Source organism: Anas acuta, chromosome 2, assembly GCF_963932015.1.
Source record: "Anas acuta chromosome 2, bAnaAcu1.1, whole genome shotgun sequence".
NCBI lineage: Eukaryota > Metazoa > Chordata > Aves > Anseriformes > Anatidae > Anas > Anas acuta.
In genome coordinates, this window is record NC_088980.1 from 134234487 (window position 1) to 134255560 (window position 21074).

The window sequence follows — 21074 nt, forward strand, 5'->3', positions numbered from 1 at the left end:
AGTAACTTTCACTTCTAAAGACACACAGACTTATCCAGTAGAGGCGTATGAGAAAAATAAGTGACCTCCCCACAGCACACCTGTTGGCAGTGGCGATGAATATTATGTTCTGAGTATGAAAAAGGGACCAAAGTGATTGCCACACCGCTTACCTCTGGAAACACACAAACAAAAGAACCCGGGCTGATTCCTAAAGCAGTAATAAAGTTTATTTTCCTACAAAGATGCGTATTTATGAAGAAGCATCATTTTCCAGTATTCAGAGCTCAGCATAACCACAGTTAGTAATCTGCTTGTTGAACGCCGTAACCTTGCATCTGAAATAGCTTCGAGCCCAAACCCTGGCACCACCACCACAGCTCTCTTAAAACTACATCACATCTCTAGGTTTCACCCTACAACAGTTGCTACAATCTTACTAAAACCTCTTTAGAGGTTTTTATCTCATCTTGCAGAACTTCAGGGTCCTTCTCATTTTACTTTTGTTAGTGAAATTTTAGGAAATAAAGCCTATTTTGAGAAGAAGGCTAGAAAAGCAAGTATTTTTTTAAGCTAGACATGCTGTAATTTTTAGATTGATGGTATCTGATCAAATCCTTCCTTGTCTACACCCAGAAAAAAGGACACCGTGTGTCAGAGAGCAAGTTTTATTGAAAGCATGCGCAGCATTCTCGGGGCTGGGTTTCAGAAAGATAAAGCTCAACAAGCAGTGCAGTTGTCCGACTGCCCACAGGTGTTCCCTAAGAATTTCAGTGGAAGCTGGGGTATTTATTTACACATTCCACTGCTGCACTGGCAACCCAAGCACAGCAGCTTTCAGCACGACATGGAGTTAGCAAACAGCTTATCATCCACATTAAATGGTACTGAGACAGTGAACCAAAATAATGCATGCACACAGACTGCAAATCTTAAAATTGTCTTAACGCCCCTTTAATAGGGAAGTCTTTTTTGGTTGAAGAGACCGACAGTTAGATATAATTCCGTTAGGACATTAATAAATAAAGAAATAAATCAATAGTGACTCTGCTTTTCACAACTGGTTCCCATTGCTTTTGAGTTTTGAATTGCTTTGACAAACCAAGTTAATTCACACTACTTTTAAAATCCTTACTTTATACCAGGTTTTATCAGAGCTTTACAAGGAGTTGCAGGGTTAGCCCCGTGGCACGAAATGATTTTGTCGGTCACTCAGCAAGGAGTGCAACATCAACGGAAACAGATCACAACAGAGAACCCACGCCAGTTGCAGGTGGGACACATGATACCAGAAAATATTTAGTATCTTTTCCGTTTCATAACTTTTTTGTTGTTGGGAAGACTGCCAGTTTCCCCTGCAGGCCACAGGAAGGTTATTTTGGGGAAAAATTCCGCCAGTTATCTTTCAAATGCACTGCCAGAGAGAACCAGCAGGCACAAATTTGCGCAGATGTATGGACACGGAAGCAGGACAGCTCAAACAGCTTGTCCCACACGCACCGAAAGATCTCTGCAAGCATGGGCACCACGGGAAGAACTGGGAGTTACAGCACGCTGCAGATAAACACAAAACCCATAAAACGGGGCATAAAAGACAGCTGAATTGTCCCACATTATTCTTGCCAAAGAGAGCACCTGATGGAATTGGTTCCCTGCCCCAGGGGCCCATCCAACCCCATTTTCTGAGGGTGAAAGCCAACAAGAAGAGTGAATAGGAAAGGTTCTTCAGAGCACCTGATGGAGTGAAGGGGGTTGTTCCCTACCTGGGTGTGGAACTTAGAGGATGCTTGAAAGAGCGCCGGGGATTGCACAAGACTTATAATGCAATTCTTACAGGAAAAAACAAAAAAAATCTGGAGAGCTGGGCATACTGCCTGGCTGTGGCTGTCAGTGGGTGATCACCAGCAAACATCGAGCTGGGCTAACTGGGAAATACAAAAAGGGGTTCGGGAGGCAGGTTTTGGAGCAGCCATGAATCTGGGCCAGATACTGTAGAGACCAGAGGGTCTCTACACACGAAGAGTAGAAAATGAAGACGCTCAACCTCACTGTTCAGGTCCATCAAAGTCCGTTTGCTACCTTTCAGGTGCTTCACTACCTTTGCAGTGCTTACTAATTAGCTTTTCTGAGTAATACTCATTATCGGGGTAAAAAAAATAATGAATGGCACACATGAGAGAGCAGAGCCAGTCCTGCTCTGGTTACACAGGGTTAACAACCCACGCTTGAGCCTCAATACCCACCAGATACACCGAAGAAAACTGCTCAGATCTTGCATTGAAGAAACTCTCAGAAAAGTGAATTCCCTCAGTATGGTTAGCATTCTCTGCATGAGGCCAACAACGCATCCAAATTACAACACTTCTCTATTATTTGGGGAATCCCAACTCTCTTTGTGATGTTACCCTGGGTAACAGCAAGTTGATTATAAGTACTCTTCTCAAGGACACACACCTGAAGAGCAGCACTACCAACTGCCTCTTAAGATGTCAACTTTTTGAGTTTGTTTTCCATTTAAGAGACTCATTTAATGTTTGTTCCTGTCACACTCGACCAAGTAGAGCACCAAATAATGATCCCATTGCACAACACGTTAGTATTTTATAAAAATTTAGGAAGTAGCACGTCACTCATAAGCTTTTAAATTCTCTCACGTTACACAGCAGTAAGAAAGAACGAGCATCTTACCGGCTTTGGGCGTTCTTAGCATTTTCATTTCCAACCTGCTGCACTTACTGCCGCTGTTCCACGCTGTTGTTGTCTTTACTTTTGCAGTTGACTCCACAGGTTGTGTAAAATTTACAGTTTGATTCTGGCTGTGTATTTTAGAAAGCCCTGAATCACTTCCCTGTTGCTCATTCATCTGCAAAAGAGAAACAATATCAGGATAGCGTTTCCTTCGAGCAGTTGAAGAGAAATTTTTTAAAAAAGCAACCAGAAGGGATCTTAATAGACATGTGATCCTCATTATCAAACTGTCTACGTAAATATATACAATATTACACAAATATACAAGTCCCGGTGTTCAGAACAGTAAGTGCAGGAACACAATACCAAACACTGGTTGTGCAAGTAGTTTATGACTTGATTTAATAAAAGTCTTCTACAGATAAAATTAATAAAAACTGTCGTGTTCTTTTTGGTCAATACTGAAGGTTTCAGAGGAAGTTTCTTTTAGCAAAACTGCCATTTCATTGGCATTTCATTAATAAGTATCGTGTTTTCTGAAATTGCTTTTGTCACAGCATTCCAAACATTTGAATTCAGAGTCCAGGCCAACGTGCCTCATCTGCATTGAGAACTGTATTTGGGCTCAGAACTAATTATCTTTATTACCTATATTATTAATACTAATTACTTTTATTCTAAAGACATTTTTCTGTATGCATTTCAGAGTGAGAGAAACGTATTTAGATCAAATCTTGTAAGAGCAAAGGTACCAACGTCTGTTTGAAACAGACTGATTGTCTAAGCTGGAATCGGCTGTGGTGAGCTCAATGCTACCTTTTAGTAACAACGGTGTTCAAATAGATATAATTTTTAGTGCATTGTTCAGTTTTACCTCCTTTAATTTCATGTCTTGGTCCACCTCCTTAGTTTCAGTCTTGGGACAGAGCGCATTACTTCTTCCTGGTGGTATAAACCTCGGCTTTTTGGCTACATTTCCTAGCACTTGACTTGGAGCTGCCGATCGCCTCATATTTGGTTGCACTGCTCTGGAAAAAATGAAGCAGATAAAACAACTGAAGTCAGAACAGGCTTAAATATATAAATAGATCCATAGGGAACAATAGAAACATACTTGAAAAACAAAAACAAACAAACAAAAACTTGCATAGCATAAAAGATTTTCAAATAACAATTTTAATTCATAAACATAACATATGAAAAAGAAATCCAATTGCAATGCCTTGTTTAAGTACTAAGAAAGATAAACTACAGCAATTTCTGCAGTTGAACCTTTCCTTTTTCATTTGAAAAGCCAGAAATGCAGTTCTCAAGAGCAAGAAACGCTCTGGAGATGAACGATATTGGGCTTCTTATCAAGCTGCCATAGCATCTTCCTTATCATCAACTGAGGTAACAGAACTAACTTAATTTTGAAAAAAAAATTAGTAAACAATGAACAAGGAACGGTGAAGTTATATATCATTTCTGGAAGTAGCACTTTGCATCAGACAGTCAATTATATAGAATCACAGAATGGTTTGAATTGAGAAGGACTTTAATTTAATTGAAAATTAAACTGTTCTGCAGCAAAAAGAGGCTGCTATGTACAGGACACCTGAGCTGCTCTGATGCAAAAGATGGGTAGTGAAGGAGGCCAAGAGCGCAAGGACAGAAAGTCGACTCTCATGTTTAGAAAAGTAGTGCCTTTGAGAACTTGATGTTCCTTGCATTTTTTCTAGTGTTCCTTTGTGGTCTAAGGAAAGTCATTTAACCCAAACTTTCTGACAGTAGAGATTTGTCCAAGTGCCTGATTTAAGAATCAGTCTCATTTGTAGTAACACTGAATACTTGCAGGTGCAACTGGAAGGTGCAGTCTGAATACATTAGCTGCAGAATGACAAAATGGTTTGGGTTGCAAGGGACCTTAAAGCCCACCCAGCTCCAGCCCCCTGCCATGGGCAGGGCCACCTCCCACCAGCCCAGGTTGCCCAAAGCCCCATCCAGCCTGGCCTTGAGCACCTCCAGGGATGGGGCATCCACAGCTTCTCTGGGCAGCCTGTGCCAGCACCTCACCACCCTCTGCATGAAGAATTTCTTCCTAACGTCTAATCAAAATCTACGATTAGATTTGGATATCAGTCATTCCAATATCTAAGAGAAGTTTGGAATTCAGTAAAGAACGACCTCAAAATTACAGCTGAGATTACCACTCTGAACTACGTGCACTTGAACAGTGGAAGGAATGTACTCGGTGTTTTCCATTGAAGTAGAAGACTGTTATCCTCCCAATCAACCTCAGAACAAAACCAAGCATACACTAAAATTAACATGGCAAAGTATACCTGCAACCATTCAAATAAAAAAGCTACAATCTTAATACTTCAAAGAAGAAACAAAATCCAATAAAGTAACCCAGCAGCTCAAATGACAAAGATAAGCACGGCACAGCAATTTATGAACCAACTGCAGATCCAATCACCTCCACCATCCTGGAAGTATTATTTGCATCCATCCTGAAAGTATTATTTGCATCCTGTTCCAAGAAGCACTGTGTATTACTGTGCTTATTTATTTTATTTTACACTATTCTGCACTCCAGTGGCCTACCAGGGCACAACAGCTTTTCTTTCCCAGGTCTGCACAGAGCTAGTAACAGAGCACTATTAAAACACTTTGCAGGCATGCAGACACTATCTATGCTGCTGACAGTACTGCTGTCTCGGTTACATCTGCACATATTTGCATGATTTGCACATAAATGGTGCTGTTTCTAGATGTAAACCTTGATGGCACAGCAGCCTCCTATAACTGCTATTACTCCCACGGTGGCTGTGCTGTTAAAAATACGAGGGAAGAAGAGGTCTCTGTCAAGAGTTGTGGCAGCTCGCACAAATTTGGCCTGCTGAACAGCACCATTAGCACCTAACAGGATAGGGGAGTGGCTCTGCCATGGTAAGAGGAGCATGGTCAAGAAATGGGCTTCCTCTACCCAGCCCTGTGGGTGACGGTGAGACTCGGTCTTTTTATAGGGTTGGTGCAGGCATGGCCAGGCCGAGGAATAGCTCCAGATTCCAGCTAATTTAACCAACAACCAAATGTGCCCTTTGAAAGGAGAGAGTCACCAAGAACTGGAGTCTTTCCATCCCTGCACCACGTTGGGTTTGGTTCTGGGGAAGCTGCTGGAGGCGACGATAACGGCGCTGCTCTGAGCAGTCACCCAACCACACCACAACAAGCGTACCGTGAAACCACAGCCTAAAACACCTCCCAGCTGCACCTGGTTCTGCAAGCAACGCACTCCGTGGCGTGTTTCTCTCTGCACATCTGCATGGAAAGGAAACACAGGCACAAAAAGGACTGCGAAGCGGGGCAGGCTCAGCCCAGCGCCCCGCCACAGGGCTGGCAGCCACGGTAGCACCAGCCCGGGGGCTGCTCCCCACAACGCTGGGGGCTCCTGGCACACCCGAGCAGGCTGGGCGCTTTCTGGACGCGGTCAGGAAGCCGTAACACGGGAATATTTTGTATTTTTTCCTGCAGGCAGAGAGCTGTGCCCTCGGGTGTCGGGATTAACCTGGGGGGGACTCGAATCGAGCAAGGATTTGGGTACAAAAAGCACCGCGATCGCTGCTAGTACCCACGCTGCGCGGGTATTCAGCATTTAGCGTAACTAAAACAACTAATTAAGCAAGCTGCCTCCCACAGGAGGCTCGCAGGAGACCCCCCCGAGTTCCGTGAGGGCCGGAGCCGCCCGAGCAGCCCCCGCTCCCTGCTCCCCGCCCGCCGCCCCTGCCCTACCTCAGGCCCGGCCGCTCAATTCGCCCGCCGCCGTCCCCCGCCGGCCGCGCTGCGCATGCGCCGGGCACCGCGCCTCAGCCAGCGCGCATGGCTCGGGGGTTGGGAGCCGCCCTGTGCCACACTCAAGATGGCGGCCGGGCCGCGCTGGGGGCGGGAAGGGCGACGCGCTGCCGTCAAGCGGCGCTGTCGCAAAAGGGCCGTTTGCGGCGGGCGGGGCCGTGAGGCGAGCGGCGGCGGCAGGTGGGTGCTGGCGGAGCGCCCTCAGGGCTCCCTCAGGGGAATTGGGGGGGTTTATGGCAGAAATCAGCCCCGTTCCGCCCCGAAAAGCGGCCTTGGTGGCTCCTCAGGGCTCCTGAAGTGCTCTGGTGCCCCTCGTGGCTTTGCTGAGCCGCCTGCGGGCAGGGCAGGGCTGTGGGGAGGGCTGTGGGAGGGGGAGCTCGGGCCAGGCTGCTGTGGGAACCGCGTTGAGGGGAGAACTTGGAGGACTTGAGGCAATTCGCTCCTAAAAGCAGCTGGTTCCCCGCTGTGCCCCAAGTGGCTGTAGAAATAGCGTGTGTTGGGGCACTTGAAGGGGGTTAGTCTGCTTCTTCGGGCATCAGTGGTGTCTTAAAGTGGCTTACAGGGGCTGTGGCACTGCCATAAGGCACCCCAAAATGTCACTTCTCTGTTGCCTTTGTTGTGTTGTCTTTGGGGGAGTAGGAGCTGAAGCAGTCGCGTGTTAATGGCACGCCAGGGCTGGGCCCGGCACGAATTGCTTGTTCTTCCACCCACAAAAAGCTTCTGGAAGTGTGTCTTAGTGATGCACGTCTTTAGTGTCATCGTGATTCTGACAGCCTTTGTCTTGTCACATAAACACTCTTTAAAAATTACAGAAACTACCCTAGAAGAAAAAAAAAATGCAGGTTGCTAACATACCACAGTCCTGCTTTTACAACAGAATGGCTTTGCTGTGCTGGGTGTTTGGCAAGCTGTTCCTTTACGTTGCTGGGACCTGCCTACCACCTGTATTTTCTCTATTTTTACACCCACCCAAAAACCCTCTGAAGGCAGAGCAGAACACAGCTCAGGGCTGCCTTCAAGCGTGCCTCTGCCTGGCAGTCTGGGGTGACAGCTACTGGAAAAGGATTTCATGTCTGCTGATTGTGGCTGGGATGGAGTTAATTCTCTTTGAGATAGCTGGCATGGTGTTATGTGTCGGATTTGTGATGAAAACACATCGATAGCACGCCGATGTTTTAGCTGGTGCTGAGCAGCATTGACACAGAGTCAAAATCTCTTTGTTTCCATGCTGCCCTGCCAGCAGGGAGCTGGGAGGGGACACAGCCCGGCCAGCTGGCCCAAAGGGACCAAAGGGATATCCCGTGTTGTACGAGGCTGTGCTCAGCAAGAAAGCCAGGGGGAAGTTTGCCAGGGCTGCTGTTGCTCAGAGGCTGTCTGGGGATCAGTTTGCTGGTGATGAGCGGTTCCGTTTTATATTGCTTGTTTTCCTTGGGTTTGTTTTTCTTTGCTTTTTTTTTCCTTGTTGTTTAATTTCTTTTTTCACCTGCTAAATTGTCTTTATCTGAACCCCCAAATTGTCCCACTGTTACCCTTCTGATCCTCTCCCCTGTCCTGCTGTGGGGTGAGCAAGCAGCTGCGTGGTGCATAGCTGTCTGCTGGGATAAGCCACAACGCTGGGGGAGATCGTTGCGTGTCATGGGGAATTAAAAAATAATAATTTAAGCAATGGAAAAGTGAACAGCATGTGATAGCTTCTGGTTTCTTGCCTTCCAGGTTTGGCATCTGCAAATTCCAGGTTTCCTCAGGGACAGCGTTGCTGGTAACGGCCAGGTGATGGGCAGAGCTGTGGACCAGAGAAGCCAGAGGCAAAGTAAGGTTTGGAACTGTTAGTGGAGTGCGGGAAGGCAGTGACACCTGGTGTAAATTTAAAGTCAAGAAAGGAGGAATTACAGGGAGGGAGAAGAAATTGAAAATGATGTAGTTCTGCGGTGAAAGCACCGAGCAAAGTGATCTGTACTGCTAGAGTGTATGGCAGCTGGCTGATCTTCTCCCTCTGCTTATTTCTTGACTAAGTACATCTCTTGAAGGGAAAGCTGCCTGTGGTCCTGGCTAAAAATGTGCCCTGACCCATCGTACAAGCAGCAAGGGTAGTGGTGTTGTGTAGGGATGTTGCTGCTCCAGCATCAGTCCTTCAAACATACCGACTGATTGCATTGTTTACCTCAGACATATTTATCGCACTCGTTTTTCTGTCAAGCACAAAGGAAGTTTTGGTTTCCTGCTCAATAAAAATGCTCTTTCCTGCATGCTGATACTCCTGAAACTTGCTGAAATAAGCTAAACAGCGCCTCGAAGATTCAGTGTTCAGGGATCAACAGAGTGTGCACAAGCTGTAGCTGACAGCGTCCGCAATTCCCGTGGAAAAGAAACCCTGGAGCAGCAGAAATAGAGAGTTCTGCTGATGTATATTATGGCTCTGTGAAAGTTTTCTGCAAGCTGAATCCTCTGGGATCCACCAAGCTAAGATCCACAGGCTGCTAAATGCAGACTGCGAAATCTGCCTGGGACCTTGTCAGGAGCCTGGAGCGTGCCACGTGCTGCTGTGGTTAGTAGGAACAAAACACAGCACTGAAACCGTAGCAGATGACGTGTTTTGTTTGGGCAGTGTACGTGCTGGCCTGTGTTATGCATGCTCTCATTGCAGGTTTTATTAACTTTAATCTTAGCAGTCACCCTGTTAACACAAGCATCTCTCACGTTCAGTAAAGATACACTTTGTTACTCAAATATTTAAGATCTTCCAAATTCCAGATTTATATTGCGTTAATGAAGAGGAACCACCAAGTTATTTTTTTCCCTCTAGAGCAAAATATTACTTTAGTCATTATCAATATTACTGTAGTCATTAGAGATCCTTACTGGTCTTAACCAGGTCTAATTCAGACTGAGAGCACCCTAGACAAACAAATCAGATCTCTGACCAGCTAGCACAGATTATCTTTGAATGTTATATTGCAATTACTAAATCTTGTCCTAGGGGATTTAAGTGATGAATCCCTTTCTAATGTTTTAAGTGTGCAACCTTAGTTACGCTGTTTGTCAATGCTATGAACTTGACTGTGGTGGTTTTAAGAACAAACTGTGTATTTAAGGAATAGCATTTTAACAGATTTCAGTAGCTACTTTTCAATAATACTGAGCTCTGTTGTCAAAGAGAGACTGGTGATTATTTTTTTCCCTAGTCTAGTCAGATCTCTTGTGTTGAATTGTACGTTTTACAGTGCCGTGCTTTTTAAAGCTTTGTTTTAATGTTTTAATGCTGTTAGGGCAGCTTTCCATTCATCAGCTGGCCGCTTAGGCATAGGGCATGCTAACTTAGGGAACGCAGCTGAGCCTTCTCCTTTCTAATTTTCTTACAGACATAATAAAGCAGTGATGAGAAACTGAAGGAAGGAAGCACTGCATATGTTAAAGATCAGAAAACTGTTTCTGAAGTATTTGGACAAAGAAAGTATATAAGAAGTAAAATCTAAAGAGGTAAGACATTTTCTTTCTTGTTTCTTTGAATTATTTAAAGATCTCGTAACTAATTAACCTATAAACCCTGAGTGGGTTTACAGAAGTGATTTTGTATGTTAAGGAGGAAGGCAAAATCTGAACCATTTTCTTTTAAGTGAGCTCTGAGTTTTGCCAAATTCTAATAGGCTTTTTCTCATATCTTTTTGATGAAGGTAGATTGCCTCTTAATTTTTCTCCACAAAACTTTGAAATCAATTTAAAAGGTACTCAGTTTTATAAAATAGATCTTGTATGAGAAGAAGATAGCTCCTCATGATTTCAGGGCTATTGTGAGGATAAATTTTGACTTTCTTTTTTTAACAAATGTCTGGGCTTTTTTCTTCTCCCCAGATATAAAGTATTTCTCTAGGCATGTGGAGATTTCATGCTCTTCCCTCTGGAATGGAAGTCTACAATGAGTAGGGAATCTCAGGTTATTTTTTTTTCCCCTCCAGTATGAAAGCAACGCATAAAGTTGTATGGAGTTCATAAATGCAAAGTCCACTGGCTGGTGCTACCCCAGTTACTGGCTCTAAGTGCTTGTGTTGTCACCAGTACAGTTCTATTTCAGCTCTGCATTCTCTGTATTTCTACATTTTGCTTCCAGGCCTTCTGTGGATCTAGCCGTAGACAAAGAACAAAGAGGACGAAGGCAGCTTTATTTCTCTTTGCTGTTTTAATAGGTTAGAAGCGTGTGGGAAGCATGGGTTATGACATCGAGCGGTTTGTTGGCTATGTTAACGAAGGGCTCTTATGCTCCATCTGCCGTGATGTGTTAGAGGATCCGCTGCAGGCTCCTTGTGAACACGCTTTCTGTACTGCCTGCATCCACGGGTGGCTCGTTCATCACAGTAACTGCCCTGAAGACAGACAAGCGATTGATGTGTCTGTGCTACGACCTCTGTACAGGTACACAATGATCTCACTGTATGTTAAAATTATATGAATTTAGGAGTTTTCAACTCTTGTCATTTGCTGTCACCCATTTTCTGGAAACTGATGACCTGCATGGAAGCATTTTGTATTCATTATAACTAACTTTGGAGGTAGGAAGGTTTCAAAATGGAAAGAACGCTTTTGTTCTCCACCTTTTTATATCTTGAGTGCTGATAATAGATGTGTGCCTGGATATTACCCTAGGTATCTTCTACAGTACAGTGCCAAAACTTTCCCATATCTTTTTAGAGAAAGTGGGCAATGCAGTTCTTGAGAACAAACTGAGCGATGTATATCTGTTGTTTTTCTTTTCAGTCCTACAATTAGTTCACATTTTTGTAATTCCTGCTGTTATCAATACTCCCAGTTCCATCAGTAGACACTGCTTGGTGTTTAACTCTTGTATTGTCTAATTAATCTGGCTCAGATTAACAGTTATGTTTAAAATCTTCAGCTGCAGGCGTTAAATTAACTCCGTTAGTACTCCCATTACTTCTGTCACTAATGAGAGTTTACTGCATTGAAAATTAAAATATAATGTACACAGTTCAATTTGTACATTGTTCTACTTACACATCGAACAAAAAAACACCACATTGTTCAAATTTAGAGTTCAATTTATGCACTGTTTAGTCTGTACTCACTGTGGCCAGTCTGCTTTGGCATGTTTATAAACACAAGCTAAAACTTAAATGATGAATGATTAGCCAAAGTGTTTGGTGATATCTGCTGAACTAATGAAAAGGCACAGTTGAATTCTTTATTTCTGAATTGTTTTCTTATATTTGCACATTTGATTGTGGAGACTGAGTTTTCCACTAACATTCCATTGTTTATTTTAAGCCTGCTATTTCCAGTATTGTCACTTGAATGCTTAAAAATAAATAAATGTGGGAATTGATTATTCACAAATTTTTTTAATAGAAATTTGAATTTTAGTTTCTCTTCCCAAAGTAGAAAATTCAACTTTTTCAATAATGATCAGAGATTTAAGAACAGCTGTTCTTTTGTACATAGATATATGAAAAATGATTTAAATCGTCTTCAGCTGCATTGCAAAAACAGAGAGTATGGCTGTGAAATGGTTTGTTCTCTAGAGTCCATCGACCGGCACGAAAGGGAGTGTGAATACAGCCAGATACCCTGCTCCAATGCTGGTGAGTAACATTCAAAATCAAATCCTATATATAAAAAAAAATCAAATATTCAGAAAATGTGTATTTGGCATCTTTCTGCCAACAGGATGACAACAGTGGCCATTCATTTCTAAACAGAAATTTAAAACTTTCGCTTGATCTACTCTTTGCAGAAGTATTTTTAAAGGCAATTTATTACCCATTTATGGCAATCATGATCGTTAGCAACAAATTCTTATCCAAGAACTAACCAAAATGAATGAGAGTAATTTAGACATCTCAAACTCTCAAAACGGAAAGACAAATTCATACATTCAAAGTTAGCAAAATAAATACAATAATAATAATACTAACTTTGAAATCCATCGATATAATAGCACCTGCAGAAGTCAAACGTGTATAGGTCACAATTTATGAAGCTAATTGTCTGGTGCACATGCAGCCACTCACTGTCTCCTGTATTTGACAAAATTATCTTGGAAATGAGAATTTTTAACTAACTTTTTATTTGTTAAATTGATATGTTGGTGTTAAGGTCTTTAAAACAAACCCAAGCTTCCTGAGGAAGAAACATACCATGAAAAAGAAACGTGCTGTTAAATTTTCCAAGCTTACTCCATTCACAGTGTTGCATGCTCCTAGAAAAACTTTAATTTCTAATTAATGACGTTAAGGGCGTAGTTAAGTCTGCCACTGTAATTAATTATGAGAAGATTAAGTTGCTAGCGTTGCTCCTGTGGAAGTTATAACTTCTCTCAGCAGTGGCTGTTGCAGGTGCTTCAGATTACTGACAGAGTTACAACATCTTGTGGCTGCTGCATGGCATTCAAGGTGTGAGCTCTTCAATTCTTGCTCAAGAGTGCACGAGAGTGTATTTTGACTACCTCAATTAAAAATCATTGCAGTTATTAATAAAGCTCTTCTGGAGGGCTCTCTTTTGCAGTTTCCTGTTATGGTTTGTTGGCAAGTTTCATTGCTCTGTTGTTTCAGTTTTCCGGTATCTAATTTTATCCCTAAATGAAATGAAAGGAGCTATAACATACGCTATAGCACGCAGTGCCTCTCAGATTCAAAGCTAAGACCACAAGTTGCAAGATTTAGTGTTAAATGTAGCAAAAAGCTATGTAGTATTTATTTCTGCTCTTAATCGCTACCAATTTGCAAAATTTGTATCCTGCCATTTCTGTGAAAATGCTTCTATTTTTGCAACAGATACTAAAAGCTCAGAAATAATTGCTCCTGCTTTCTGTGGCTTAGTATGTTATTCATAGGACCAACCAATGGCTAGGAAAACAGTCTCACCTGCTGTTCTACACTACCTGTTCTAGGACCCTTTTTTTGAAAATTTGATACATTTAAAGAGAAAAGAAATGAAAAACACTGAAGTTAAAAAAAAAAAAAAAAAAATTGCGTTCTTCTTCAATTCCAAACATTACAAGCTGCTGGTGTCTTAGCTTGGCATCAGTGTTGTCATTGCTGAAGCTGGTTTAATGCCAGACCAGTGGCAGAAAACTTTACAAAAAAAAAAAAAAAATCACTTCTTAATCAATATTTTCAAATAATTTATAAATGTTTTAGAGTTTTTGAGAGTCTGTATTAGTTCCAGTAGTGGTGTTATAAGTACTGAACTTCATATTCTAAAGAATCTGCTTTTTTTTCACTTCTTAACAGATTCACAGATGCTTACCTCAGGTTACTGCAGCTTACTTACTGAAGTGGTCATGCTATTAATTATTTAAATGCTGGTGTTGTAAGTGGTTGACTTCATCTCCTTGTTCCCTGCTCAGGCTGCACCATTCAGGTTGAGCGGCGCAACCTTGATGTTCACCTGGCAGTGTGTGAATATCGGAGCCGCGAGTGCCCCAACGGCTGTGGTTACACCATTCTCAGCGCAGAAGACACGCAGCACAACTGCGTAGCCGAGCTAAGAACCGAGCTAGAGCTACTTCGGTACAAATCTTCTGTTTCTTTGCTGTTTGTGTTAGTCTGGGCCTAAAATCACTGCGTAAAGCGCTTCAAATACTAGCACGGGAATCTGGTATGTGTTACATAGTCTGTTCATGAGTTGATATTGGTGGGCCAGGGTGTTGTCATTTGTCCATGCAGACTTTAAATTCCTACTGTTTTGATTTTCTGTTGCTGTTATTTTTTGTCCACGTTATTACAAATCCTAAAATACCATTGATTGCAGTTGAGCACAACAGCGAGCTGACTATATAAAATGACAAAATACCTACCAAGAACTGGGCTGAAGTTAGAAACTTTATTCTTCCATTGACCTGATACAGACCCAAGGTCACGTTATTTAATAATTTAGTTTATAAATTTACAAATTCTCCTGAATATAAAAATCTCTGATTATTTTTGGACTGGTAGGTTAAATCTCACAGAGTCTAATTTTCAATTTTGATAAAAATCATGCTTACCATTTGGTCAATATGCATCCTCTTGACAGCATTTTCTTATTTCCTCTTATATACTTTAAGATAAATATGCTTATATAAGTGTGTTCTTATATGTGTGTGTTTTTCTGTAGCTTTTCCTTTCCATGATGTTCCAACTGGGCTGTTTTTTGGTTTTGTGTGTTTGTTTTCCACATTCTTTCCTGTCTTTTATCTTTCCACCATGTCTTGTGTTCTTGACTGTTGTGAAATCTGGCTCAGATCTGTTTTAAATGCCTGGAGGCGGGAGGAATTCAGGTATCTGGTTACTGACCCAAACAAGGTTACTGTAGTAACAGCTAGTTTTTGGCTGTGAGTCTGTGTGAGCGATTAGGTTATGCTCACTTATTGCCATCGTTTAGTCTCCACCATAAAAGTGACAAACTGCCATGTTTAGCAAGCCAGTAATATTCACACATTATCCTGACTGCGTGTGCTTAGTAATATCAAGCAATCATACACTATAAGTAAAAGGCAGTAAATCATTTAAGGTCATAAATACACGATCATAGAATTATTTCAGAAATATGATGTATTTTTTCCCTGTGTAGGCTGTCCAAGGTCAATGTGGTGCCCTCTCAGCAGAATACACTTTTTTTTTTTATGCTAGACTTTTTTTTCACCAGGACATTCCATCAGGAAAAAGGAATAACACTAAACACAGCATGATAAGCAGCAAGAACGTGTCACTGGAAACAAATTTATAGATAATGCTATCGTGCCTCCAGAGAGGCATCCTCTAGAGCGTGATGGGAATCGGATCCGGCTATCTGCCTGCAAGAAGGCTTTGGGGAATTTGAATTTTATTTTTTATTTTTCTGTGTGAACAAGATGTAAAAAGGAGAAATACTTTTTTAGGTCAGAAATGATCTGCAGAGTGGAGGAGGCAAAGCATGAGATGGAGTCAAGGTTAGATTCACAGAGGAGGCACATGGTCCAGAAAGAGAGCATTCTGCAGAATGAAATCGAAGAACTGAAGGTAAATATGATTCCCTCCCTCCTTTCCCCCACCTTTTCCCCCAAGAGTCTAGCGTTTTGCTCTCCCAGTAGCAGCCTTTTCTTTTATAAATGCAGAGTCTCAGATAGATGGGAGTTAAATCAAGGATGGGAAGCAAAACAGATGTTAGCATAATGCTTTGCCTAGGGTAATCAGCTCTGAGAAGCAGCCTGAGTGTTGCTTTCATGCAGTTTATCTACTTCAAATTCGTTTGGAGCTGGCCTGGATACCTCTGTACAAGGACCGCATTGTTCTTTGTGCATGTAACACGTCAGCAGATCATTCTGAAACCCGTTTTCAGTGTCTAAACAAAGGGCATACATCACAAATCAAACGTAATTAAATATCCAGCCCCTTTTTTGGTGCTGTTCAAAGTGACTTAATCCAGTGCTGCGCTGACACAGAGCCCTGCTGCAGACAGTGGTATTTATGCTATCAGCTGTGGTCAGAAGGTTGAGAAGTTGCACTGTAAATTAAATCAAATAACAAGCAAAGCCATGTTATCTCTTCACACATCCAGTTCTTCTTATATCATCAAATAATGATTATTAAGGCCCAAAGCAGTGGGGATGCTTCAGATAATAAGCTTTTCTTTTTTTAAGGGATTTGAGTTTTAAGTCCTTGAAGAATATATTTGAATGTAACCAATCCCTTACTTTGGTAGGGGTCTTGAGATAGAAAACTTAAACAGCAACTGGATAAATCCACTTGCTGTTTAACATAGTTTATAAGAAAATTTTTGCACTTGTAGGAAAACTGGTTTGGAATTTTTGAAGAAAGACCATCTAATAAGGTTAATGCTGGGTTGTGTCTTAAATTGCTTACGTTTCCTCTGCTATCAAAACCAGCGTTGCTTTTTCTTTATAACCCACCACACTTATAGGCATGAACAATTCAACTTCTTAACACTATCACTAGGGAAGAGTTTGTTGGTTGCAGGAAGTTTGTCCTTGTGTTTCAGAGTCAGATGTCCCGGATGATGTCAGATGTCCGTTCCCTGATGGCTGCGGAGAGGCAGCATCGCCAGGAGCTGGAGCAAGCAGAGCTGGAAAAACGGGAGTTAATGGAGCTGCTGAGGGGGCTGCAGAAGGACTGTCGGTTAAGTACCACGGAGGGAAGCAGGAAGCCAACAGCCTTCCGCCCACTGACACGACTAGAGAGTGCAAAAAGGAAACCCAGGGAAGTGACAGTTATCTAAACAGAAGTAAGCTCAAGAAGCATTTTTTTCCCTAATTTCTGTGACCATCTGACAGGTTTTTTTTAACTCTTCGTGAATGATTGGTGAACTTCATATCGTTTCTGATTTGTTTGCTTTCTTTTTAAGCCTGGATTACAGTTTTCTGTCCTCTTGGGCCATAAAAACAAACGGGAGAGTTTTCTCTTACAGAACACTGGGTATTAAACCTGGTAATCTGCACAGATGTTTGTAGCTCACGTTTTCCTAAAAAGAGGGAAGAAAACTTGTTTTCTGTCTCTTCAGTGTGTCATTTACAGAACTCTTTGTACCATGAAAAACTGGAATCTTTTAAAGTCAAGGATACTTAAAGTTCTTTTCTTTTCTGGTCCATTAGAGTCCGTTTCAGTCCAGTTTATGCTTATACTTGAAACGGGGGGGGAAAAAAATGTGATTTATCTGTAATGACATTTGGGATGTACTTAATTTGGGGAAAGTCAGCAACAGAAATTAATAGACTTTGTATCATCTGTAGGAGGTGCATCTCCGAGGTGAAAAGAAAGCACTTTAAATTCTAAATCTACTGCTGTGTAACAGCTTCAGGTGGGCTTGGCTTACTTCTGAGCTTCTCTTACCTTCCCAGGCTGATACAGACTGCAGGGCTATGTACCAGACCCAAGGTAATCGTGTTACCTAAAACCTGTTACGTAGATCTGTGTGCGACTTGGAGGTTGGGGGAGGGGCTCTTGCATTTTATTTGATAACTGGAGCTTTTCTATGTGAAAGTATTAGCTTTCTACAGGATCCTTGAAGCCTAAATTCGGCTTATTCAGCACTCGATATTTTTTAAAAAACATATAAATGCTTTGAGAGTGGTGGTCTTAACCTGCTGGGCAGCTGAAGGCCACCACAACCACTGACTTCCCTCCTCAAAAGAAGGGGGGGAGAAGGAAGTAGGAATCAAAGAAAAAGGCTCACATGTTGAGATGAGGATGATTTAATTAAAGGGGAAAAAGTGGGGGAAAAAAACAAGCTTCCTTCTGCTTCATTCCCCTTCCCCAGCTCTTATTGCTGAGCGTGACACCACGTGGCAGGGATGTCCCTGCCCCACCTCTCACCCTCCTGGTTTGGGGGTGCTGGAGGGAGCCTGGGGGCAGTGCCAGCGCTGTAGTGGGGTTTTTCTCCCTCCAAGTGCAGAGCTTTGAGTAGCTCAGGTTTTCTTTTGGCACATTTAAGGCTATTTGAGCATTAATGTCCACAGCAGAGGAACGTTTGCACGGGGGCTTGGACTTCGAATGTCTTAGTTCTCGAGTCCGCAGCCGTGTCAGAGCTGGGATTTTGCAGCAGACTGACAAATACTGGACTGAGGGGATGTATCCCTGTAAGGACTGGGGTATGAGTGAGAAACCTGTACAGCTCAAAGACTTTTCTCTAAACTTCTCACAAAGCCTGTTGGCATTGTTTTCAGAGCTATAACTAAGCCATATTCTGCCTTCTGGTGCAGCTCTTCAGTGGAATAGCTGGGGGAGAGCCTGGCCTCCTGTTCACTGAATGTGCTAAATCAGTTTTGACCTTTCAGGAAAGATGTGTGCAGGTGCAACAGTCTTAATAAACCAATTCCCTAGTTTAGAAAGCAAATAGGATACTGTGCGTGCTTTGCTGTCACTCAGAGCAAAGCTTTTGTGGCTAACACCGTAACCAAAGAGAGAGGCAGCAGCCTTCTTCAGCACATACACTGCATGGGAAAAACTTGTGGCCAGCGTTCTCCTCATTTCAGGCATTAATAAATCCTTGTAACCTGGACCTTCAGTGACACTGAAACAAATGCACATGTTCGGTTCTCGTATGCTGAAAATCTAACACAAATAACTCTCCTGTAAAACCTCTTTCTTTTTTCTGACCGAAAACATTCACAGGAAGAGTTACAACCAAATGTTGATTTGGTTTTCACTTCACACTGTGTGTATTCCAGATTAAACTCCACTCACTGACAGCGCTGAGGTCGTTCTAGCTGCCTCTTCCAAGTCCTGACATAACACATCTCCTCAGCAGCCGTATGTAACGAGGTGGGACAGGGAAACAGTCGCTGTGATTTGGGGATGATCCCCTTCCCTCCCACCAAGCATCCAGTGGTCATTCCACGTCCGTCGGTGTGAGTACTAAAGCTGTAGGTAGAAACTTAGAAAGCTGTGGTCATCTCGTGTTCTCCGTGATTTTTGTGACCATTTTGGCTTTCACACTGATTTTTTTTGAAGCTTCTTAGCCTCACCAGATCTCGTGCTAGTAGAATCAGGATGTTTTTCTGTGTTCTATAACCGTGTGGTTCTGTGATGTGATTTTAATCTACCTTGCTTAATGTGAAAGAAGAAAATTCCTTCAAAATCCTACGGAACTCAGATGAGCTGGAGCATCCGTCCCAAAGTGGAGGGCAGGAACGATCACCCCATCCTTTCCATTCTGACCAGGAAAAAAGCAAGTCATTAGCTCTGTGTGTTTTTTATAACAAGATCTCTGTTTTTTTTGAAGGATTTCACTCACTGATTTCATGACTGAATTCTTTCTGGTGTAGGAAGTAGGGTTTATTTAGTATTTACTTAGCATTCGGTCTGCTCTCTGTCCCTTAATTGACACAGGTGGTGGGAGCTGTATGAGGAAACACGCCCTGGGTGGTGCAATCCCTGCAGTTTCCATTTGCCAGCTCTGGAGAGCATTACATGGCATTAGAAAAAAAAAATGAGGCTAAGTCCTTGTCCACAAGTGAGTCCTAAATGCAGTAGTACCAAACCTGCAACGTCCTCAAACAAAAGGCACAGAGAGCCCGTTGGTAAGTAAAGTACCAGAGGTTACAAGGTGTTACAGTGAGTTGAGCAAATCCTTATCCTACATTAAATTGAATGAAAAATACTAAGAATGAATTTAAAGAAACTAACACTAAAGCAAGTGATAAGTTCATATATGAAAGAAAACCAACACTTATGTATTTATTCTGAAGAGGCCAGTTAAAAATACCTTTAAATTAGTTCCCTTAAATTAACTTCTCCACTTGAGAGGTCAAATTCAAAATACTGCTCTCTCTGCTTCCTTTAATGTTAAAGCTACCTTCTGTGTTTTCCTGCACTCTTCCCAAAGCAAAAATTTGTCAGAAGCCTCAGCCAGTGTGGACCTGTGCTGCTCATATTATTTGGAAAGGGGATGATGAGTTGGGAGTGCTTCTGATAGGGTTAGCTGAGATTTTATGAGACTTAAAATTAAGGCCCCTGCATCTGAGTCAGCTGCAGGACAGAATTTCACCAGCCTTGCTCATTAAGATGACCATTTTTAGTTTGTATTGGATTAACAGCCCTGGGTGAGGTTGGCAGGGCCAACAAGTTGACCAACCAAAACGTTGACCTCAGGAGGCCGAGAGCAGGTTGCCCAGCACCATGTCCACCTGGCACATACCTACACAAGAGTTTGCCAGGGCAGGGAATTATATATCCAAGCGAAAAAAAAATAATACAGTGATCTCTTTTGACCAGAAAAATGTGTTTTTTATCTCAACTGTTAAGTGTTTTTAGGAAAACATAATGCATTAACAGCCCCTAGTCTTACAAATTAAATTTTCCAGATGCTGCCCTCTCGGATGGTTCTGGCATGGTGCTTTTCTACAGCTGTTTTCCTTCCAAGTGCTGGGTATTTCAGAGGAGCAGTACCAGCCTTTCCTTTCTCACGTACTGCCAAGGGGATGAGGTAGGGTAGGTCAGGGAGATGTTACAGGGTTGAGAGATGCCTTGACAGAGACCTACACTTCTATGCAACTTTGTACTAACAAATAACCACTGACTCGTCTTCCAGCATTATGGTTCACTGCCAGCCTAGCTACGTTTTCTACCTTTCTATATGCCTGGATAAAGCAGTGCTTAACAGACCTTGATCTGTACAAGAAGCAGTATTTGTATCACTTTGAAGTACACTTTGTATAAAAGTTGAACTAATAAAGGATTATACTGTAATTAATGCCATTTGGGTCGTTTCTTTCTGTTACAGAAGTTTGAATATCCCCATTGCTTGGCTGAAATAGTTGAGTTCAGGGCTGCTGCCTGCACCTTGCAGGAGTTCCTGAATAAACCAACCTATAGGGTCAGTGCACTGAAGCAGTTAAGGCCACGTTACCAGTTGTGCATCATTTTGCCAAATAGAGCAAACACACAGCACTGAAGAAAGCAAGCGCTAGGTCAAGCAGTAACCCCCCTCTCAGGGGTTTCCTCCTGCCTGAACTCATCTAAGTTCAGGAATAGGATAAGCAGACCTTTTTGAAGGAGGGAAGAGCTAGCAAAAGCTGAAAACTCCTGGACATGACAGTCCAGTCCTGCACAGACAGCATGAAAATAAACTGACACAAAGGGGAA

The 21074-nt window shown here is 42.4% G+C and overlaps 2 protein-coding genes across 5 annotated transcripts in view; one reads left to right on the top strand and one right to left on the bottom strand.

Annotated features, from left to right (window-relative positions):
• The window catches only part of RAD54B (RAD54 homolog B), a 55923-nt gene extending 49328 nt beyond the window's left edge, over positions 1 to 6595 (bottom strand). For 2 of the 3 annotated variants that reach the window (XM_068672263.1, XM_068672265.1), the window contains exons 1-3: positions 6445 to 6595; positions 3542 to 3695; positions 2668 to 2842 (exon numbers count right to left, since the gene is read on the bottom strand). In XM_068672263.1, the coding sequence (XP_068528364.1) occupies positions 2668 to 2842; positions 3542 to 3679 (313 nt within the window). In that variant the 5' untranslated portion in view covers positions 3680 to 3695; positions 6445 to 6595. Of the gene's footprint in view, positions 1 to 2667; positions 2843 to 3541; positions 3696 to 5890; positions 5974 to 6112; positions 6130 to 6444 lie in introns of those variants that run through there. The other variant, XM_068672264.1, reaches the window with a different exon arrangement.
• LOC137851300 (RING finger protein 151-like) lies at positions 6578 to 20682 on the top strand. 2 transcript variants are annotated; one of them, XM_068672269.1, is made up of 8 exons: positions 6578 to 6684; positions 8218 to 8314; positions 9864 to 9981; positions 10610 to 10911; positions 11956 to 12095; positions 13862 to 14024; positions 15374 to 15494; positions 16474 to 20682. In XM_068672269.1, exons 4-8 carry the CDS (start codon positions 10706 to 10708, stop codon positions 16708 to 16710), a joined length of 867 nt encoding a protein of 288 aa, XP_068528370.1. In that variant the 5' UTR covers positions 6578 to 6684; positions 8218 to 8314; positions 9864 to 9981; positions 10610 to 10705; the 3' UTR covers positions 16711 to 20682. The 2 variants fall into 2 exon arrangements, with proteins under 2 accessions (XP_068528370.1, XP_068528369.1); XM_068672268.1 differs by having other exon boundaries at positions 10686 to 10911.
• The last annotated feature ends 392 nt before the right edge of the window (positions 20683 to 21074 follow it).

What these genes read in the sequence shown, in the direction of transcription:
- LOC137851300 (XM_068672269.1), top strand. Translation starts at nt 10,706, where the DNA reads ATGGGTTATGACATCGAGCGGTTTGTTGGCTATGTTAACGAAGGGCTC. An exon ending in GATACCCTGCTCCAATGCTG is followed by an intron (nt 12,096 to 13,861) that starts GTGAGTAACATT and finishes TTCCCTGCTCAG; the next exon opens with GCTGCACCATTCAGGTTGAG. An exon ending in ATGAAATCGAAGAACTGAAG is followed by an intron (nt 15,495 to 16,473) that starts GTAAATATGATT and finishes CTTGTGTTTCAG; the next exon opens with AGTCAGATGTCCCGGATGAT.